Below are 16,820 nucleotides of genomic sequence, written 5' to 3'. Positions count from 1 at the left end.
CACTGGCCACTGGTAATAGCTTCTATATACTTTGGATGGATTATACAACAATAAAACTATTTGAAAATTGTAAATGTTTATATTTTTTGCAGATGAAAATATAAAAAAGAATGTTTATATCATGACAGTACCAGTGGTTTGTCTCATCTCATTTGCTGTACAGCATTTTGGACCAGCGGACAGCTAGATTTGGATGCCAGCTGATATAACTTTACTACACTACATAACATTGCATTGCATACTTAATTCACATAGACATTTTGCATGTGGTCAAGCCTAAAAATAACCAGCATTGGTTCGTTATATGTTTATACTAAATCTTAAGTGCTGTGCATACGGGCAGGCAGGGGAAACAGTATCTTGTAAAATTATACTACACAAAATGATCATATTGTCACCTTCGTAAAATAATGGCTTAAGTTATTTATTTATTTTTGCCAAAAGTGATTTTAGATAAATAAATACATAAATAAAAACCAGGTCTTTCTTTCCAAAAGATACTGTAGGTGAAAACATAAATTTTGGCAAATAAAGAAGGTGAGGACATGTTGGACAGTTAATAACCCTATAACTAAAAAGCATTACATTTTGTTATAGCAAGATACAAACACTAATTAAAGTATAGGAATTCATTATAAATTATAACGTATTGGATAATGTTTTTGTTTCTTTCCCTCCACTTTTAACTGAAAAAGCTTACTGCTAAATTCAGGTGTAGTGAGCTAGCTGAGCTGTTCGATGTGTAGCTTTAAACAGAAATTAAAGCCTGTAGTAAATAAAGAAAGATAATTCAGTTAAAATGTTGCTCTTTAACTACAAAAGACTAAATATTACATTTATAACAGTTTTAATTAAAACTATCCCTTATTAAATTGTTTCTTTAGGTTATTTAACAGCGAAATCCCTAACAGTCAGAACACCCCCATAAGCTAGCCGATAGCATGGGTTCGAGCTGTTGGTCACGTGGGTTGTTTCCAGCGCCTGTGTTAGCTGTGCAGCAGCAGTGCTCTTGAACAGACCTTCGTTTTTCACTCGCGGGTAAATCTTCACTCTTTTAAGGTTGCGTCTCAATTCTTCTGTGTTTCACTCACCTGACACAGTTCCCATTTGCCATGCATAGTTGGGCTGTTCCGTATTTTCTCTAAGGGTTTGCTTCGTATCTGCATTCAACATTTCAAGCTACCTCTGAACTGCAGCTAAAGTAGCAGCAAGCTCCACACGCAGAGACAGGAGGAATGTCGCGCAGGTAAGTGTGAAAACTGTAGTTTATGTTGATATACGCTATTTTAGAGCTAAATATTTAGGTAGCCGCGTTTTCACATACATTGTTATGGCTTTTTTGTCTTTTCATTGGGAACTGGAGTAACTGTTGCCTTGTTTTGTCCGGTAGCGTGAGTGTTGTGGTTTTCTCCCACCACGGCACGTCCAATGAAAACGGCGGAGCTCTTTGTGTCACAGTAGAAAGCTGTGTATGTTAAACCCCGATGTAATCTTTATAGACGTGGAAAGAACGCTGCTTGCGCTCTACAATCATGTATGCAAATTACATTTAAAAGTCTAAGCTAAATTATCCTCAACGCTCAATTTTCGCTCATAAAACCAGTAGCGCTCAGGCTAATTGCAGTAACGGACTTGCGCCGCTTGGGGTGCTCAAGCTTCTCAGCTAACTACTAAACGTCGTTACCAACGTGAGTCTTTCCAGCCGAATAAAACAGCAGAGCTGGAACGCAAGTGTTTATAGTTCGTAATCATTATTCACCAGAGGTTTTACTTGATAAATCATGCAGCGTAGTCTTTGGTGCACATTTGCATTTGTTGTCTTTTCTATCTTGAAGTCGTTTGACCGAATATAATCTTTGCTACTTAACTAATTACTAGCTGCTCGAATACTAGCCGAAATAAGTAGCCAAATTGCTTTGACAACAAGGTAGCTCATAAAACTTTACGTTATAAAGCATAACATGTTCATCATATCACCCACAGCATATTGTTCATTCTAAGACATTTTAGCTTAGACACCATATTTATTTTATTGATTTTAAATGTTTGCAGAATGGAAGAAGAGGGTGACAGCAAGTCGTCCTTTACTTGTCTGGATGGAGTGGAAAAAAAGAATGACGTTGAGTGTAAGATAAAATGGACCCAAGAAGAGGTAAGTAAAAAAATATCTTATTGGTGTAAAGGCCACTTTTATTCTCGACTCTGTGAGATAATGTGTTTTAAATGTGTTCTCTCTGAAATGCAGGATGAAAACCTCAAAATCCTTGTCACTAACTTTGGAAAAAAGGACTGGAAAACCATTGCGAGTTTTTTACCAGTATGTGCACTTAGAAGCAAAATCAGAGAGTAAAACAAATATCTTAATGTCAGCCAGGTTTAGTCATGTTGCAAACCCCATAATATTTCCTGATTTTTCCTGGCAGGGTCGAACAGAACTGCAGTGTATTCTTCGCTGGAATAAAAATCTGGATCCCGAATTAGTGAAGGGACCTTGGTCTAAAGAGGAAGATGAAAAGGTGGGAAAGTGAACATGAAATTTGTTACAAACTGGAAATATTAATGAGGTTCTTGAACTTTCACACCAAAAAGATGTATTGGATTTCTCTTCTAGAAACTTCAATAAAGTTCATGTTCTTAACCCATGCTTAAAAGCCTTTTAAAACACATATTTTAGTTTTGTTTATCAATCCGTTATCAGTTATTTCAGACAGATTCATATTGAAGTCGAATGTAAAAACGCAACAGTTATCATTCTGTTGTGCTTCATTATTTATTTCTTGTGGAAAATTCAAACAGAATCGTGAAACAGGGCAGTAAAAATGCAGATCACTATAATTTGTAATGTGATAGATTTGGTCTAAAGTTTTTGACTTGCAGTCTGTGTGTACAGAATGTAATTTTATGTACAATTCTATATTTAAAAAAACCCTACCCTGATTTAATTTTGCTCCTGTTTTTTTTTTTGGTTCATGTCATGCAGATATTGGAGCTGGTGGATAAGTACGGTACTAAAAACTGGACGACGATTGCCAAGCATCTAAACGGCAGGCAGGGGAAACAGTGTCGTGAACGCTGGGTTAACCACCTCGACCCACTAATTACTAAGGGAATCTGGTCTGCAGAAGAAGACCTCATCATCTACAAAGCCCACTGCATTCTGGGTAACCGGTGGGCTGAGATCTCCAAGCTGCTCCCTGGAAGGTGAGTCGCTTAGTTGACACTAGTTAACAGCTTCAAATTTATGTTGTGATTTAGTTGTCAGCATTAATGTTTGCTTTTTACGAATGCAGGCTCAGAAGCCAATTTATATTTTCAAATGTTTACAAACAGATCTGAAAACTCTATCAAGAATCATTTTAACGGCACCATCAGACGCAAAGCCGAGATGGGCTTTTACAAAGGAGTATCTGAAACAATTTCCATTGACATTCAGCATTTGACAGAGGGAGAGGTAAAGCACTTTAAAATCAGCAAATTCATTTTCTTTTCAGCTCATGATAAAAATATTGTTTGTGATTGTGAAAAGGCTTCTTAATTCTTCATTTGTGATGTGCGTTGCGCCCTAGGTGGACTTCAAATGTGACGTTGTAATAGATGCTGATCCAGTGACGCCTGAACTTGTGGTAAGGATTATTTCAAAAGCGCCTTTATGTCGAGTCATGTAGAAGTATAAGTTCTGTTTAAAGGTTTTGTGTGTTAAAAATGCACAATCTGTTTTACTATTGTCGCTTGTGTGCAGATCAAAACGGGAACAGAGAACTCGGATGTTGCGAAGCAGCAGAAGGAGTCTGACAAAGTGAAACCAAAGACAGGCGTTCAAACTCAGCCCATTTCAGCTCCAAGAAGAGACGTGTCCTCCCCCAGGTCTTCTCTGTCCCGCAGTTCCAGCTCCAGTCCCAGCTCTGCTGTCGCTCCTTCAGCCACGCAGGTGAACCAGAAGAAGTTTGTCGAGGCGGCACTGAGGATGATTGCTGAAGACATGCTGCCACTCAGGTAAGTTCACCTGCTGATGACACAACGTTGGATTAAATCAGATTTATACATTTCTTTGAGGAAAAGAAACATTTTCTGTCTTGTGTCCATAGTTTCGTTGAAGGCTCAGGCTTCAGGTCGTTAATGGGCACCATCTGCCCTGAATACAACAAACTCTCCCAGCGCATCATCGGCCTTCAGCTCTACGAGGACGTGGAAAGAAACATCAAGCCGCAGCTCATCCGTGACCTCAAGCTCTCCCTCGCCAAAGCCAAGGATAGTGAAAGTACCATTCATGTGACCTGTGACCTGTGGGCAGGGGACCAGTCGAAACAAGCGGAGGATCCTGTCCTGGTTGTCCAACTCCACTACATTAGCGACTCTTGGCAAATTCGTCGTCCAGTTGTCGCCTTCCGCCACCTCAACCGCACAAACCTCAGCGTGGCGGTGGCCAGCGAGCTCGAGGGCGTTCTGCTGAGCTACGGCATCTTCCCTCGCCACATCGGCTATGTCCTTGCCAACCAGGCCAAGGAGATCCTAGCTGGAAATAATTTGTTTTGTGACTACAAGATCGTGTGCTCCTCAAACCGGGGAGAGCCGGATGGCGATGACATCCTGGCCTTTCTGTCAGAGAAGATGTCTGAGTCAGAGGCCCCGTTTTCAAAGCTGCAGATCGGGACCAGGAACGCGTGCATCGTCAGATCTTTGCAGGCCGTGATCCGGGACGCCCTGAAAAACTCCAGAGTGGTGGAGAACCTGCTGTCACAGATCCACAATGTGGTTGCTTTCTTCAGGAGCAGTGCCTGCTGGAGCGAGGTAGGAGATCTTCAGTAGTAATGTAATGGATTACATTTTTTATGTATTTTTTTTTTCTGTATTTAATGCAACTGAAAGCTTAATTGGTACATTCATATTTGGACAATTACACTCAAAGTAGAGCGGAAACAGTTTGATTTAGTAATAGTCAAATAATTGTTAAATGGACTCAAAAAAAGGCCACTTACTGTAATTAACATCAGAGTGGTAATTACACCAAAACTGCACAAAAAATTATTTAGCATTTAGGTTAAAAAGAAATCCCATCTATAAATATGTTCCACTCGAAACTCCTCAGGTGGTAGAGTTGTAGCTTCACCTGGTTCAAATTTTGTAAATAAAAATCTCATATTAAGCACTTTAAAAAAATCTACTTATTAATTGGTAAATCCGAAAATAATCAAAAGATCAGCCCTGCACTGTATTGATGTTAATTCAAGCTTTTCACATGTTAGAAATATTTATTTAGCAGCACATGCATCCTTTACAATAATGGAATGCTGTGTTATTACATTTTAGGTAATAAATGTTTATTTTCATATTTTAAAAGGAAATTTATTTGTGTATTTGCATTTTTTTAATGTATAAAAAAAGGTTCAAGTGGTTAAATGAAAAATCCACAGAATGTGCCAATTTCTTTGATTTGATTAATCAGTAGAACAATTGATTACTAAAATAATCAATAGCAGCCCTCAGTGAAAGTAGTAGTCCGCAGTCAGGAGCTGCATATTCATTTAAAGTTTCTGGAAAGAGCTGTCCAGAGTTCAGAAGAGCCTGATTGTGTTTTTGTGAAGAAGTACTCAAATCTTTGATAGGTAGCTAGAATTTTTGGCAAGTCTTTTATTTTTAGCTCAAACTGTTTTACAAAAGCAAATCTGCTACTTTGCATTATTTTTCCAGCTTTTATTGAAGGAGGGCAACGTGTCGCTATGTCCTTCCTCCTCCAACTGTCGCTGGAACTCTATGATGTTATCGCTGCGGCGTATGGTGCATGAGACAACGTGGAGCATCGTCATGACGATCCTGGCCCAGGCCCGCATAGAGGCCACCAACAGCTCGACCGCCCCCCCTCTGATCATGGTGAAGAGGGAGCAGGTGGTTGATATTCTGGGACTCTTGGAGCCTTTTGAGGAGGCTTTGCAGGTAATCTTTTATTTTGTTTGTTTCTACTTAGTAACATGCGCAAGTAGGCATTTGTGAAGTGATGGAAAAGAAAACATGGTTTACTTTTTTTGTTTTTGTAAAATTCTCTCTTGCAGCATAACTTTGTACAATAGCAATGTCATAAAACCTTTCCTAACATTTTGAATCTCAGGTAGAAGCATCTGGTAATTATTGACGATTTCTTTTTATTGCAAAACCTGCCAGCATTTGTCCAGAGGAGAATGCTCTTTCTTTAAGTCAGGTTGGATACCTGGTTTCCTTCCCAAAGATGCGAAATAAATTAATACATTCCTGAAAAATTAATTAAAGAGAAACAGAATTTCACTCATGCATCAAGTCAAACAGGTGGATGTCTGGTAATTTGAACACAATTCTAGCAGCAATATAATAAAGAGTTAATTACCCAGTAATGGTGCTCAACATGTTTTGACCATGCCCTTAATGTTTCTGTTTAGTAATATTACCAATCAGGCAACTGCTGAACATAATTGGTTGCTCTGGATTTTTAGCGGTATGGCTGTAAACTTTGTGTTGGTCTAAAACGTAAAATCCAAATGAAGAGTATTGACATTCTTCTCATCCTTGTCAAACTCAGGTTCTTCAAGGAAACGGAGTGACCATGTCTTTCATCATCCCCTCCCTCATTGGTCTGGATAAGACGCTGGAAAACCGAGTGACCAACTACAATCACTTCTGCAAGGCCCTGCGGACGAGCCTTCATGGATATTTCCAGTCTGTGATTCACCAGAAGGAGATTATACTCGCTACTGTGCTTGACCCCAGAATGAAACTACAGGTACACGTTATGTCCAGACAACCCAGCAGATGTTATATAATTAGCTTTTTGGTGGCCTGGGATGAATGAAGTTCTTTATAGTAAGAATGTGTGATGTATTCAAAGGCATTCCAGTAGTAACTTTAACACAGCAAACTCCCACCAACTTCTTCTTCTTCATTGTTTCAGCCTTTTTCTGACAACACTGCGAAAACCCAAACAGGGTTCCTAACTCCTCCTTCAAAGTCAGAGGCTCACAGAATCTTAGCATCATTATTAGAAAACAAGACTGCGTCAGCGCCTGTTCCTGTGGCGGAAACCAAGGAGCAGACCGATAGTCAGCCAATGAAGAAGCAAGACGGAGCAGAAGGAAGCCATGCTGACGTTAAAACAGAGCCCTCTGCTGGCAGCTCCAGTGAGAACTGCAATGGAGTCGGTGAAAACAACCTCAAGCGCAAGGCCATCTTCAGCTACCTGCATCCTCCAGCAAAGACTATGAAGCTTTCCGAGCTCGACCTGTATTTGTCCGAACCCATGTGTGAAAGCGGCTCCATTCTTGCATACTGGAAGTCGGCCTCTCAGTTCCCCCAGCTGCAGGATATTTCTAAGAAGCTGCTGGCTGCTCCCGCCTCCTCCGGGGGCTTCGACCGGCTGTATCCAATGGCAACCTGCATCGTTAGGGCCAAGAGGAACCGCCTCCCATTTCACACCACCGAGAGGCTGCTGCTGTACAAGAACTCTATGAAGGTCAGGACGGCCGGTCGGGTCAGTGGAGTTCCCAAACCAGCAAAGATGAAGTGATGCTTGGTCAGATGTTTTAACACCAAAAACCACCAAAGTTGCCACATTGCAGTAAGCAGACATCAAATGTGCTTGAATTCTGCAGATGTGTTCAGTTACTGTAAAGTTATTATCAATGAAACAGTAATAGTTTATTTTTTTATTGCAGTGGCACCATTTATAGCTGACAGAAATATGATTTTAGATGTCCAACCTGAGAATATGCAGACTAGAAACCACTGTAAGAACCAGATTCAGTTTAGATTAAATTGTTTCTGTTCTTTAGAAAACAAAAGGGAAACATGTTGCTGCTCTTTTTGAATGCGACAGACAAACGGCAGTAACTGTGTTGCAGTATTAAATAAAGAGACATGGATGGATGTCTCTTTATTTACATGTATTGGGCCTGGAAGAACTTTGAAAAAAATATCTGATATGCATTACTGTTTCATATTTTCATGTTTACATGTTTGGCTTCCCTGCCTTCATTTATGAAATGTTGATGTAGCCTGTATGCAAAATCCAGATAGTGTGTTTGTATTAAATGTGTACAAACCTTTGTAAATCAGTCTGGGTAATGTCAGAATTTTATTGTTTATAGTTTTTATATTAAGTCAAGCGGTCATTCAAGCTGACTGTTATGTTTGCAAATTTAATGACATTTAATCATTTTGAGTAAACAAGCAGCAAAGTGACCTTGTCTCTTGTGTTTGTAGGAAATAAAGCAATGTTAAACCATATTTTCTGTTTGATAATAACTTTTACTGTACAAAAACTTCAGTTCCCTTAAAGCTACAGCATGTAACATTAATAAACAGATATTTTTGTACATATTTGTTTTAAACTGTTGCCGCAGTGACAGTCTGGAATAAGAAATAATATGAAAAAAATTGAGTTTCTTTGCCTTCTCTCAATGCTAATTAGAAACTACCAATCACAGCCAAGAGGAGGGTCTTAGTGCTGACAATCAGGCATGCACTCCTACTGACAGTTTTTGGCCTCAGAACATTTCTTCAGACAGCAGTAGTAGCTCCATTATTCTTTCACAGATTATCTGTCTTATTCTGTCACGACATGGTGACTGTTTTAACAAATATTTTTATTTTTTTTAAACAAAAGTTAACGCTGCAGCTTTAAATCAACTTCTATTTAGAGTACATTTTTTTTCAGCTGCCATCTGTGATTGGCTGTGCGTGGCGTGACGTCGCATAGAAACAATGCGTCACATTTTATTTCCGGAGTCAGGATCCTTCCCCTCGCGTGGTGAAAACATGGAGGAGCTCGCAGCGAGCCCATGAGTAAAATAAACCAGTTTTCTCCTAATATCAGCGGCATAGAGGAAGGAACAACCCGGCCAACAAAAGACAAAAGTTTAAAAAAAAAAAAAAAAAAAAGAATAAGCAGCAGCTTGTTAAAAGGTTCTCAAAGTGGTGCAGCGTGTTGGTAAGTGAGGACCTTCCACCATCATGGCTCTGTACGTGACCGCCGCAGAGATCCTAGAGAAAGCCGAGCGGAAGCAGGGCGCCCTGAAGACTCTGGTTTACGACAGCAAGTTTCCGAACATCAAGCAGCTCTTCGCGCTGGTTTGCGAGACGCAGAAGTTTTCCTCCGTCCTGCAGGAGATCATCGAGTCCACCAAGCTGCTGAAGCTCGCCAAGCTGAAGATGCCCCTGGCCAAGGTGCTGCTGTACGACCTGCTGATTGGCCAGGGCCTGAAGTGCGGCGGCGCCTGGAAGGCCAACATGATGAAGCACCGGCCTCGCCTGCAGGCGGAGCTGGCCCGCATGAAGGTGAGGAGGAAGGTCAGCAGGAACGAAGACCTCCTCCCTGCTGGGTCCCCCGCGGACCAGCTGCCCAGGTATGTGCGTGTGAACACACTGAAGACCACCGTGAGGGATACTGTGGACTACCTGAAGAGGGAGGGCTTCTCCTACCTGGGTCAGGCTGTGAGGCTGGATAACTTAACCCTGAAGAATAAGGACTTTGTGTTGGACCTGCACCTCCCAGAGGTCCTGGCGTTCCCCCCTAACACAGACTTCCATGACCACTTCCTGTACAAAGCAGGTCACATCATCCTGCAGGACAAAGCCAGCTGCCTCCCAGCGCATCTGCTCCACCCCCCGCCGGGCAGCCACGTCATCGACGCCTGTGCTGCCCCCGGCAACAAAACCAGCCACCTGGCAGCCATCATGAAGAACAGAGGAAGGCTGTTTGCATTTGACCTGGACGGGAAGCGGTTGAGCACGATGTCCACTCTGCTGCTCAGAGCTGGGGTCAGCTGTCACCAGCTGGCCAATCGGGACTTCCTGACGGTGGACCCTGATGATCCACAGTATAAAGACGTAGAGTACATCCTGCTGGATCCATCCTGCAGCGGTTCAGGTACCCAGATGTCTCTGTGTAGAAGCGATTATCTGGTGAGATCCTAACTTGACTGACGCAAACCAAAACGTTTCTCTGTGGTGTCCAGGTATGGTGTGTCTGCGGGACAGATCTCCTGCCGACCAGGAGGAGGAAAAGGCTCGCCTGGCGGCGCTGGCCTCCTTCCAGCTGCGCTGCCTGAATCACAGCCTCAGGTTCCCCCGCCTGAAGCGCCTGGTCTACTCCACCTGCTCCATCCACAGCCAGGAGAACGAGGAAGTCGTCGCCGCCTGCCTGCAGCAGAACCCCGACTTCAGGTATATTCACCCTCTTCTCGAGCGGCCGTCTCCATCCACACCTTTTAATGGGCTTTTCTTTTCACAACATTGCTTACTTTGTATTGACAATTTTCCTTGAATTTATGCACCTTCTTTGTTAAAAGTCCTCAAGGTTTAAAAGAGAGTTGGATTAACTGATGAAAAGTTGGATGTGAAATGGTTTTAATAAAAGATTTTCTTTACAGAGCTTGAACCAGGTGAAGCTAAAGCGTGACCCGAGGAGTTCTCAGTACAACATATTTGCATATGTCTTTTGTATCTTAAATGCAAAATGTATATATTTTTAATACAGTTTTGGCTTAGCTACTGCTCTGATTATGTTTGGGTTTTTTTTCAGCATATGGCCTTATTAGAGTCTCCAGTTAACGATTACTTGATTACTAAATCAGTCAGCGATTATTTCAATAATCAGTTCAACTCAATTATTCTGATGAATCGTTTCAGCCGTATTGGCCTCCATTTGTTATTAAGCATTTGCATAAGCAAAGGATACTCCCAAGTCCGTTTCCGAATAATATTTAGCATGTTTGTTGTGGGTTTAATTTTATTACTTTTTCTTTTTTACGGTAACTTACTCTAGAGAGGGTGATTGCAACAACGAGCCTTAGGCTACTGTTTAAATTACATAGGAGACTTGCACAGAAACGAATTCAGTTATTCCTGGATCTGGTACTCTGATACCATCCTACACAGAATCTGGTATTTTGTGTAACCAAATAGGATTTGGGGCTAAATCTTACAAAGCAGCTTTTATGTTTTCTCTCCAGGTTGGTGCCGCTGCTGGCTCAGTGGCCTGAACGAGGACTGGAGCCGCTCTCGCAGTGTTTACGGGCCAGTACCACCAAGACTCTCACACATGGCTTTTTTGTGGCAATGCTGGAAAAAGTTGGTGACGGTAGGGGCATAAAGAAGAAACCCGCAGTTCCAGTAAGGTGAATATTGCACATTATGTAAAGCTTTTAAGAACTTTTTTTTTTTAAATATTCTTTGAGAAAAAATGTGTTTCTCTTCATAATTCTCCTCTCATTAATCTGGTAAAAGCCACAAATGAATTGTGGAAAATTATCACAAATCTGTTTCTCTATACATTTATTTGTGTTGATGAAACAAAATAAGCTACATGTGGTTATCACGTGTTACAAGAGTCATCATAAGCTGCTGCTTTAGTTTCTTGGTATCAAAATCGTATGACCTGATGTTCTTCCTGTCACAGTGAGGCTGAGCTTGTTCCTCCTGCTCCCTCTTCTGATGCAAAAATACCTGAAGCCACAGAGGAAAACTCTGACGGCTCGGATGCAGAGGAGATGCTGACATCTGCAGTGGGAGAAATTAATGATTCATCCAACAAGAAAAGGAAGAGAAAAAGAAAAAGGAAGAAGAAGAAAGCAACCAAAGCAGAATGACATTGGAAATAAATTTTGTGTAAATGTGAAGTAAAGATAATTTCTTACTCAAGTTATCGCTCTGTGAGTCGTTATTCATTGATTTAAAATATTTGTTTTATTAATGTTTTGAAGGGCTTTAGATATGTTTAACTTTGTCCAGTAGGGGATAGCAGCCAGGTTTCCAGCAAAAGAGCGCCACCTAGTGGTTAACAGAGCCGTATGTTTTGTAACGTTTACTCAAAGTCTTTTGTAATATATAAATGAACATTGAGCTTCTCGTACATGAGCAGTGAGATTTACTGGGTGTAGCAAGACTTCAAGAGCATATCATGTAAGTAACATATGCTATCAGTTAAAGCCATTTAACGTCGCTGGAAATTCGGTTTAATTGTGTTTCATGTTTTTATTCTCAACGCGGTGAGAAGTTAAAACCTGTCCCGACAATAGCATGTCCTCCTCGGTTCCCAAAGTGAGGCTGGCCGGAGGTCTGGAGATCTGCCGAGTCCTGAACGGGATGTGGCAGGTGTCCGGAGCTCACGGAACCGTGAACAAAACCAAAGCAGGTAAACGCAGCATTTAATAATGTTCAGCTTACATTGTTTTATTATTTTTTTTTTTTGAGAAGTTGAGGAATGCGGTATGAAAATAAGCTGCGCACATACATCAGGTCTTAAGGTAAAAGAGAGTATGGGTGCCGTTAAGGGCGAATGGTTTTTCATTTAGTGTCATTTCATTTATCTCCAGCAATCTAGATTAAAACAAATATATACATTATGCGTTTTTAAAGGAAATTTAAATGTAGGGTTGAGTGTAACATTACAGAAAGACAAAAAGTTTAATTTTGTGTATTTCTTAAACATTGGCAGTAAAATCAATGAATTCTTCCATGAATGCATCTTCTTTTACAAGAATCCAAATATATTTCTGCATCTCAAAAGTTTAATCAAGCTTTCAGACTTTAGAATATATATATATATATATATATATATATATATATATATATATATATTTTTTTTTTTTTTTTTTTTTAAAGAAATCTAAAGTCAAATGTTGGCATAATTAAACTAAACAGAAATTATGTGAACTAAAAATGTCTGCAAACTTGAACGTAAACATAGCATTTAAAGAATGTTGTGTGATCTCTCAGCAGCCGGAACAAATTGAGTTATTTTGAGAAAGTTTGACTGCTTTCAGATGACGCATATTTTTGCACTCTTATATGGCATAAATTAAGTAAAAAATTTGTTCTTAACCTGTCAAACATGAACCTCGAGAAGAATTAAACAAGTCCTCTGGGCCACCTTTCAAGTAGAAATGAATTATCCAGTTAGTTTTTTATTTATTTCTAGAACAGATTTAAGACACACTTAGACCTCCAAAAATCTTTAGTAAAGTTCGGTAAAGCTTATTTTGGAATCCGATTTTAGCAGTAACTGTTTTTTGAGACTCAAAGTGACAGCAAAGCCATGCTCAGGTGTTGATGAATTTGATCACATTTCAGTTGCAACATGCTCTGTGCTTATCTCTGAAGGACACATGGCTGTGATGATAACTGTCTGTTTCTGCCCTCCCTCCTCCAGTTGAGGCCATGCAGGCCTATGTGGACGCTGGACTGACCACGTTCGACATGGCAGACATTTATGGGCCGGCTGAAGAGATTTATGGACAGTTCAGTAACCAGGTGGACACAGTCATTTCAAATCATTCATGATCCCACTTCAGTATAATTTCACCAGTTTTCTCCCTTTAATAGATAAATATGTATAGAGTAATCCCATCATATAAGTAAAATGTACAGACACCTAACTGAGATGTTTATGCAAGTTTTAAACATTTTGATTAATCAAAGAGTTACTAAATGGAAGTGTAAAAGGCTCCTACTTTTGCTTTGGTCCACTTTTTAGCATGAAGTTAAATCCTGATCCTGCAGAATGAAGCTGTTGCCCTTCGATGTGTGTGTTCCCAGAAACGTTTTCCTGTTACAGTCTGCAGTTAGCATTACTAAAATATGGATTCATGGTGGGAATTTCTGTGGAAGATCTGTGTTAGATTTTCAAACTTTGTCTTTTGAACACGGGCGAGAAAGTATTTGATCCTCTAATAATTTTGTAACTGCTCACTATCAAAGAAACAAGTCGCTCAAGGTAAACATAAAGTGACCAATAGGGACCTTTAACCAGGAGCATGGTCATGGTGAATGTGATTGATCAGCCTACAGCTATTCAGAACAAATTTGTCAAAATTTATATTCCTCTTTTGGGATGATTTTAAATATGTCAAAAGTTTGTCAGGACCAGATTAACTAAAAGGTTATAAATGGATTAAAATTGACGGACAAGATCGATTGTAATTTCAAGTTTCTTCTTCTGATCTCCAGCTGAAATCCTCAGGAAGTGCAGCTCCAGCTCTGCAGGGTCTAACGAAATTTGTCCCCCGACCAGGACCAATGGACCGCAAGGTGAGCCGTCTGTTGTTTTTGACTGTGATGCAGGTGTTATCCACCAGGGGGCAGTGTAAATCTAAAAAAAAAAACAAAACAAACAAAAAAAACCTTTGTAATCTGCCTATTTTACAATTTCGAAAATGTACCGTCCAAAGCACAGCATCTGTATGGGGTACAGACTCACCCATATGGGTCTGTAACCCGTATACATGTTGTAGTCATGATTTTTATAACTGTTTCACATTTTGTCACATTACAATACCGTACTTTATGTAATTTAATTAGGATTAAATAGTAGACCAACATAAAGTAGTGGATAATTGTGAGGTGGACGACACATTGTTTATGGTTTTCACACTTTGAAAACAAATATTTTTAAAGTGTGGAGTGCATTTGCACTACACTCCAGAATCACTGCAGTTACACATGCCTCATATTCCTGTTTGGGTCTAGATCTGGGCATTGATTGGTTCATTGTTACAGCTAAATATTCATTCGTGCTGCTCTGTCTGCAGGTGGTGGAGAAGGCGTTGCAGCGCTCCATGAGCCGCATGCAGGTGGACGCCCTGGACTGTGTTCAGTTTCACTGGTGGGACTACCAAGACAAGCGATACCTGGATGCTCTGGGCCACCTGTCTGACCTGCAGCAGGAGGGGGTCATACGTACGAGAGCTCTCATTCTACCTATACAATAAATTAATAATGATGGCACTAATGTAGTTTCTATCTGAGCTGGCTGAAAAAGCAGAATTTTGAGAATAAAAATGTCTTTTTTATTGGTAAAATTTCAGCTTTTTTTCCCCACCAAAACGTAAATATTCTCTTTATATAAGTTTCATGTCCTCACGTCGAATCGTGTTTCCTCTTTATTCTCTAGGGGAGCTTGCCCTCACTAACTTTGACACACAGAGACTGGAGGAGATCACTCAGAAAGGCATCCGCATCTCCAGCAACCAGGTACCACACTGGCCTGCACCTCTTCCCTCCTCTTCCCCTTCCTCTCCTGCGTTCACGTCTCTGCTGCTGTTGCCTGCAGGTGCAGTACTCTCTGATCGACCAGCGACCTGCAGCCAGGATGGAGCGGTTCTGCGTGGCCAACAACATAAAGCTCCTCACGTATGGAACGCTGGGTGAGGCACAACTTACAGGATGTAAATTATTTAAAAACAGAGCCCATGGTAAAACTGGTGGTTTTCCAAAATGGAGTCAGTCCTCCGTCGCTGCTTCGTATGTCGACCTGCCTCCACCTCCTCATTACACTCAACATGCTCAGTTGTCTCCGTTTCCTCCTCCTCCCTCTTCAGCCGGCGGCCTGCTCTCTGAGCGTTACTCGGGGAAGGCGGAGCCCAGCTCGAGGGCGGAGCTCAACACCGCCTCCCTCTCCAAGTACAAGAACATGATTGACTCCTGGGGCGGATGGACTCTCTTCCAGGACCTCCTCGTCGCCTTGGAGACAGTGGCCAAGAGGCACGGCTGCTCAGTGGCCAGCGTGGCCACACGCTACGTCCTGGACCGCCCGGCCGTGGGCGGAGTCATCGTCGGGTGTCGGTTTGGTGTCGCCGGGGCGGGGCAGCACATCGGCGACAGCCTGCACAGCTGCAGCCCCGAGCTGCAGCTGACGGCAGAGGATCACGCAGCCATAGAGGGCGTCACGCGGCGCGCCGCCGACCTGATGGCGCTGATAGGAGACTGTGGGGATGAGTACAGGAGATGAGGCGGGGAGGGGCGGGATGACAGATTGGATCTGGCAGGTCAGTGAGGAAGAGGAGGAGAAAAGAATAAAAAAAAAAATTCTCAGGGAATAAATTTGTTGAATCTGTTTAAAAGTACAACTATTTACTTAAAATAGTTAAGTAAATTTAAATTTCACCATAATGTTTTTTTTTCCTTCTTCAAGACTTTCCTTATTTCAAAGCAGAGCGTTTTCCGTGTTGCATCCTCTTTGCCAATATTTTATGTACAGCACTATGAACCCAAGTGTCTAGGGATGCTAAATAATAAAATGGTTTTCCATTTGCTTTTTTTGATGTCTGCATAATGTAAACGTTTTTAAAAGCCTCTCATTTAGTTACACCCTCACAAAAAAGAAATCCAGGATTAAATTAAATGTTGAACTTGTGTGACAGAATTTTTTTTTTTTTTTTTTTACATTTAAGTAAGTTTTATTGCATCTCTTTATACTACATTGATCATGACAAAAAAATTGCTCTCATAAGAAATGTCCAAATGTGTTAATGGTGTATAATAAAGGAATATTTTATTCCAAGCATGAACAATTTTTTTGTTTTGTTTTTTTATCTCTATACAGACATACGACTGTACAAGTAAAATACCGTTTACTTTATGGACTCAGACCATCACTGCCAAGTTTGATCGTTAGTGGTCGTTTTCTGGTATCCTGCTGCCTTTCTTCCAGATTTAACGCACTGACTAAAATAATCCACATTTATATCTGAGTATTTTGCCAGACATTTTAGGAATCACTTGTACTTTGTTCTCTATAGACTTAGACGTTCCTGAGTGTGATGAAGTGGATTTTGTGATTAAAAGCTTTTCAAGTTCATAAAGCACAAAATTTAAGTATTAGGAAACAGTGTCATGTTTTAATGTGATGGGTTTATGTGCAAGTGAATTTGACAGCAGGATCATCGTTCGTGTGTGTGTGTGTGTGTGTGTGTGTGTGTGTGTTCTGCATTGACAGAGAGGATTCAGACTGACAGATGCTTAGATGGGAGTCGGACTGAAACACCCAGCAGGTGCAGACGGTGCCACAGAACTTCACGTGT

The 16,820-nt window shown here is 41.0% G+C and overlaps 3 protein-coding genes across 5 annotated transcripts; all 3 read left to right on the top strand.

Moving 5' to 3' along the window:
- The first annotated feature begins 937 nt into the window (after window positions 1-937).
- Window positions 938-8,245, top strand: mybl2a (v-myb avian myeloblastosis viral oncogene homolog-like 2a). 3 transcript variants are annotated; one of them, XM_015041318.1, is made up of 13 exons: window positions 938-1,038; window positions 1,121-1,246; window positions 2,053-2,152; window positions 2,246-2,317; window positions 2,424-2,516; window positions 2,981-3,201; window positions 3,331-3,451; window positions 3,567-3,623; window positions 3,740-3,993; window positions 4,086-4,788; window positions 5,689-5,931; window positions 6,548-6,748; window positions 6,917-8,245. In XM_015041318.1, the coding sequence occupies exons 2-13, from the start codon at window positions 1,236-1,238 to the stop codon at window positions 7,526-7,528; spliced, it is 2,688 nt and encodes an 895-aa protein (XP_014896804.1). In that variant the 5' UTR covers window positions 938-1,038; window positions 1,121-1,235; the 3' UTR covers window positions 7,529-8,245. The 3 variants fall into 3 exon arrangements, with proteins under 3 accessions (XP_014896804.1, XP_014896803.1, XP_014896805.1); XM_015041317.1 differs by having other exon boundaries at window positions 954-1,246; XM_015041319.1 differs by lacking the exons at window positions 938-1,038; window positions 1,121-1,246 and adding an exon at window positions 1,597-1,727.
- Window positions 8,246-8,717: 472 nt separating this feature from the next.
- nsun5 (NOP2/Sun RNA methyltransferase 5) lies at window positions 8,718-11,661 on the top strand. The gene is made up of 4 exons (XM_015041315.1): window positions 8,718-9,889; window positions 9,978-10,185; window positions 10,974-11,138; window positions 11,420-11,661. The coding sequence occupies exons 1-4, from the start codon at window positions 8,974-8,976 to the stop codon at window positions 11,607-11,609; spliced, it is 1,479 nt and encodes a 492-aa protein (XP_014896801.1). The 5' UTR covers window positions 8,718-8,973; the 3' UTR covers window positions 11,610-11,661.
- Window positions 11,662-11,760: 99 nt separating this feature from the next.
- Window positions 11,761-16,316, top strand: LOC106952892 (uncharacterized oxidoreductase At1g06690, chloroplastic-like). The gene is made up of 8 exons (XM_015041316.1): window positions 11,761-11,922; window positions 12,017-12,154; window positions 13,172-13,272; window positions 13,969-14,049; window positions 14,550-14,697; window positions 14,912-14,991; window positions 15,071-15,164; window positions 15,339-16,316. Exons 2-8 carry the CDS (start codon window positions 12,040-12,042, stop codon window positions 15,746-15,748), a joined length of 1,029 nt encoding a protein of 342 aa, XP_014896802.1. The 5' UTR covers window positions 11,761-11,922; window positions 12,017-12,039; the 3' UTR covers window positions 15,749-16,316.
- Window positions 16,317-16,820: the final 504 nt, after the last annotated feature.

This window comes from Poecilia latipinna, unplaced genomic scaffold, assembly GCF_001443285.1.
Source record: "Poecilia latipinna isolate Pla-1442-1.1 unplaced genomic scaffold, P_latipinna-1.0 Scaffold545, whole genome shotgun sequence".
Taxonomy (NCBI): Eukaryota; Metazoa; Chordata; class Actinopteri; order Cyprinodontiformes; family Poeciliidae; genus Poecilia; species Poecilia latipinna.
The sequence above is the reverse complement of the archived record's forward strand: the minus strand, read 5'-3'. Positions and strand labels throughout refer to the sequence as shown.

What these genes read in the sequence shown, in the direction of transcription:
- mybl2a (XM_015041318.1), top strand. An exon ending in TAAAATGGACCCAAGAAGAG is followed by an intron (nt 2,153 to 2,245) that starts GTAAGTAAAAAA and finishes TCTGAAATGCAG; the next exon opens with GATGAAAACCTCAAAATCCT. An exon ending in CTAAAGAGGAAGATGAAAAG is followed by an intron (nt 2,517 to 2,980) that starts GTGGGAAAGTGA and finishes CATGTCATGCAG; the next exon opens with ATATTGGAGCTGGTGGATAA.
- nsun5 (XM_015041315.1), top strand. Translation starts at nt 8,974, where the DNA reads ATGGCTCTGTACGTGACCGCCGCAGAGATCCTAGAGAAAGCCGAGCGG. An exon ending in CAGCAGAACCCCGACTTCAG is followed by an intron (nt 10,186 to 10,973) that starts GTATATTCACCC and finishes TTTTCTCTCCAG; the next exon opens with GTTGGTGCCGCTGCTGGCTC. An exon ending in AAACCCGCAGTTCCAGTAAG is followed by an intron (nt 11,139 to 11,419) that starts GTGAATATTGCA and finishes TTCCTGTCACAG; the next exon opens with TGAGGCTGAGCTTGTTCCTC.
- LOC106952892 (XM_015041316.1), top strand. Translation starts at nt 12,040, where the DNA reads ATGTCCTCCTCGGTTCCCAAAGTGAGGCTGGCCGGAGGTCTGGAGATC. An exon ending in CAGGACCAATGGACCGCAAG is followed by an intron (nt 14,050 to 14,549) that starts GTGAGCCGTCTG and finishes CTCTGTCTGCAG; the next exon opens with GTGGTGGAGAAGGCGTTGCA. An exon ending in GCAGCAGGAGGGGGTCATAC is followed by an intron (nt 14,698 to 14,911) that starts GTACGAGAGCTC and finishes TTTATTCTCTAG; the next exon opens with GGGAGCTTGCCCTCACTAAC.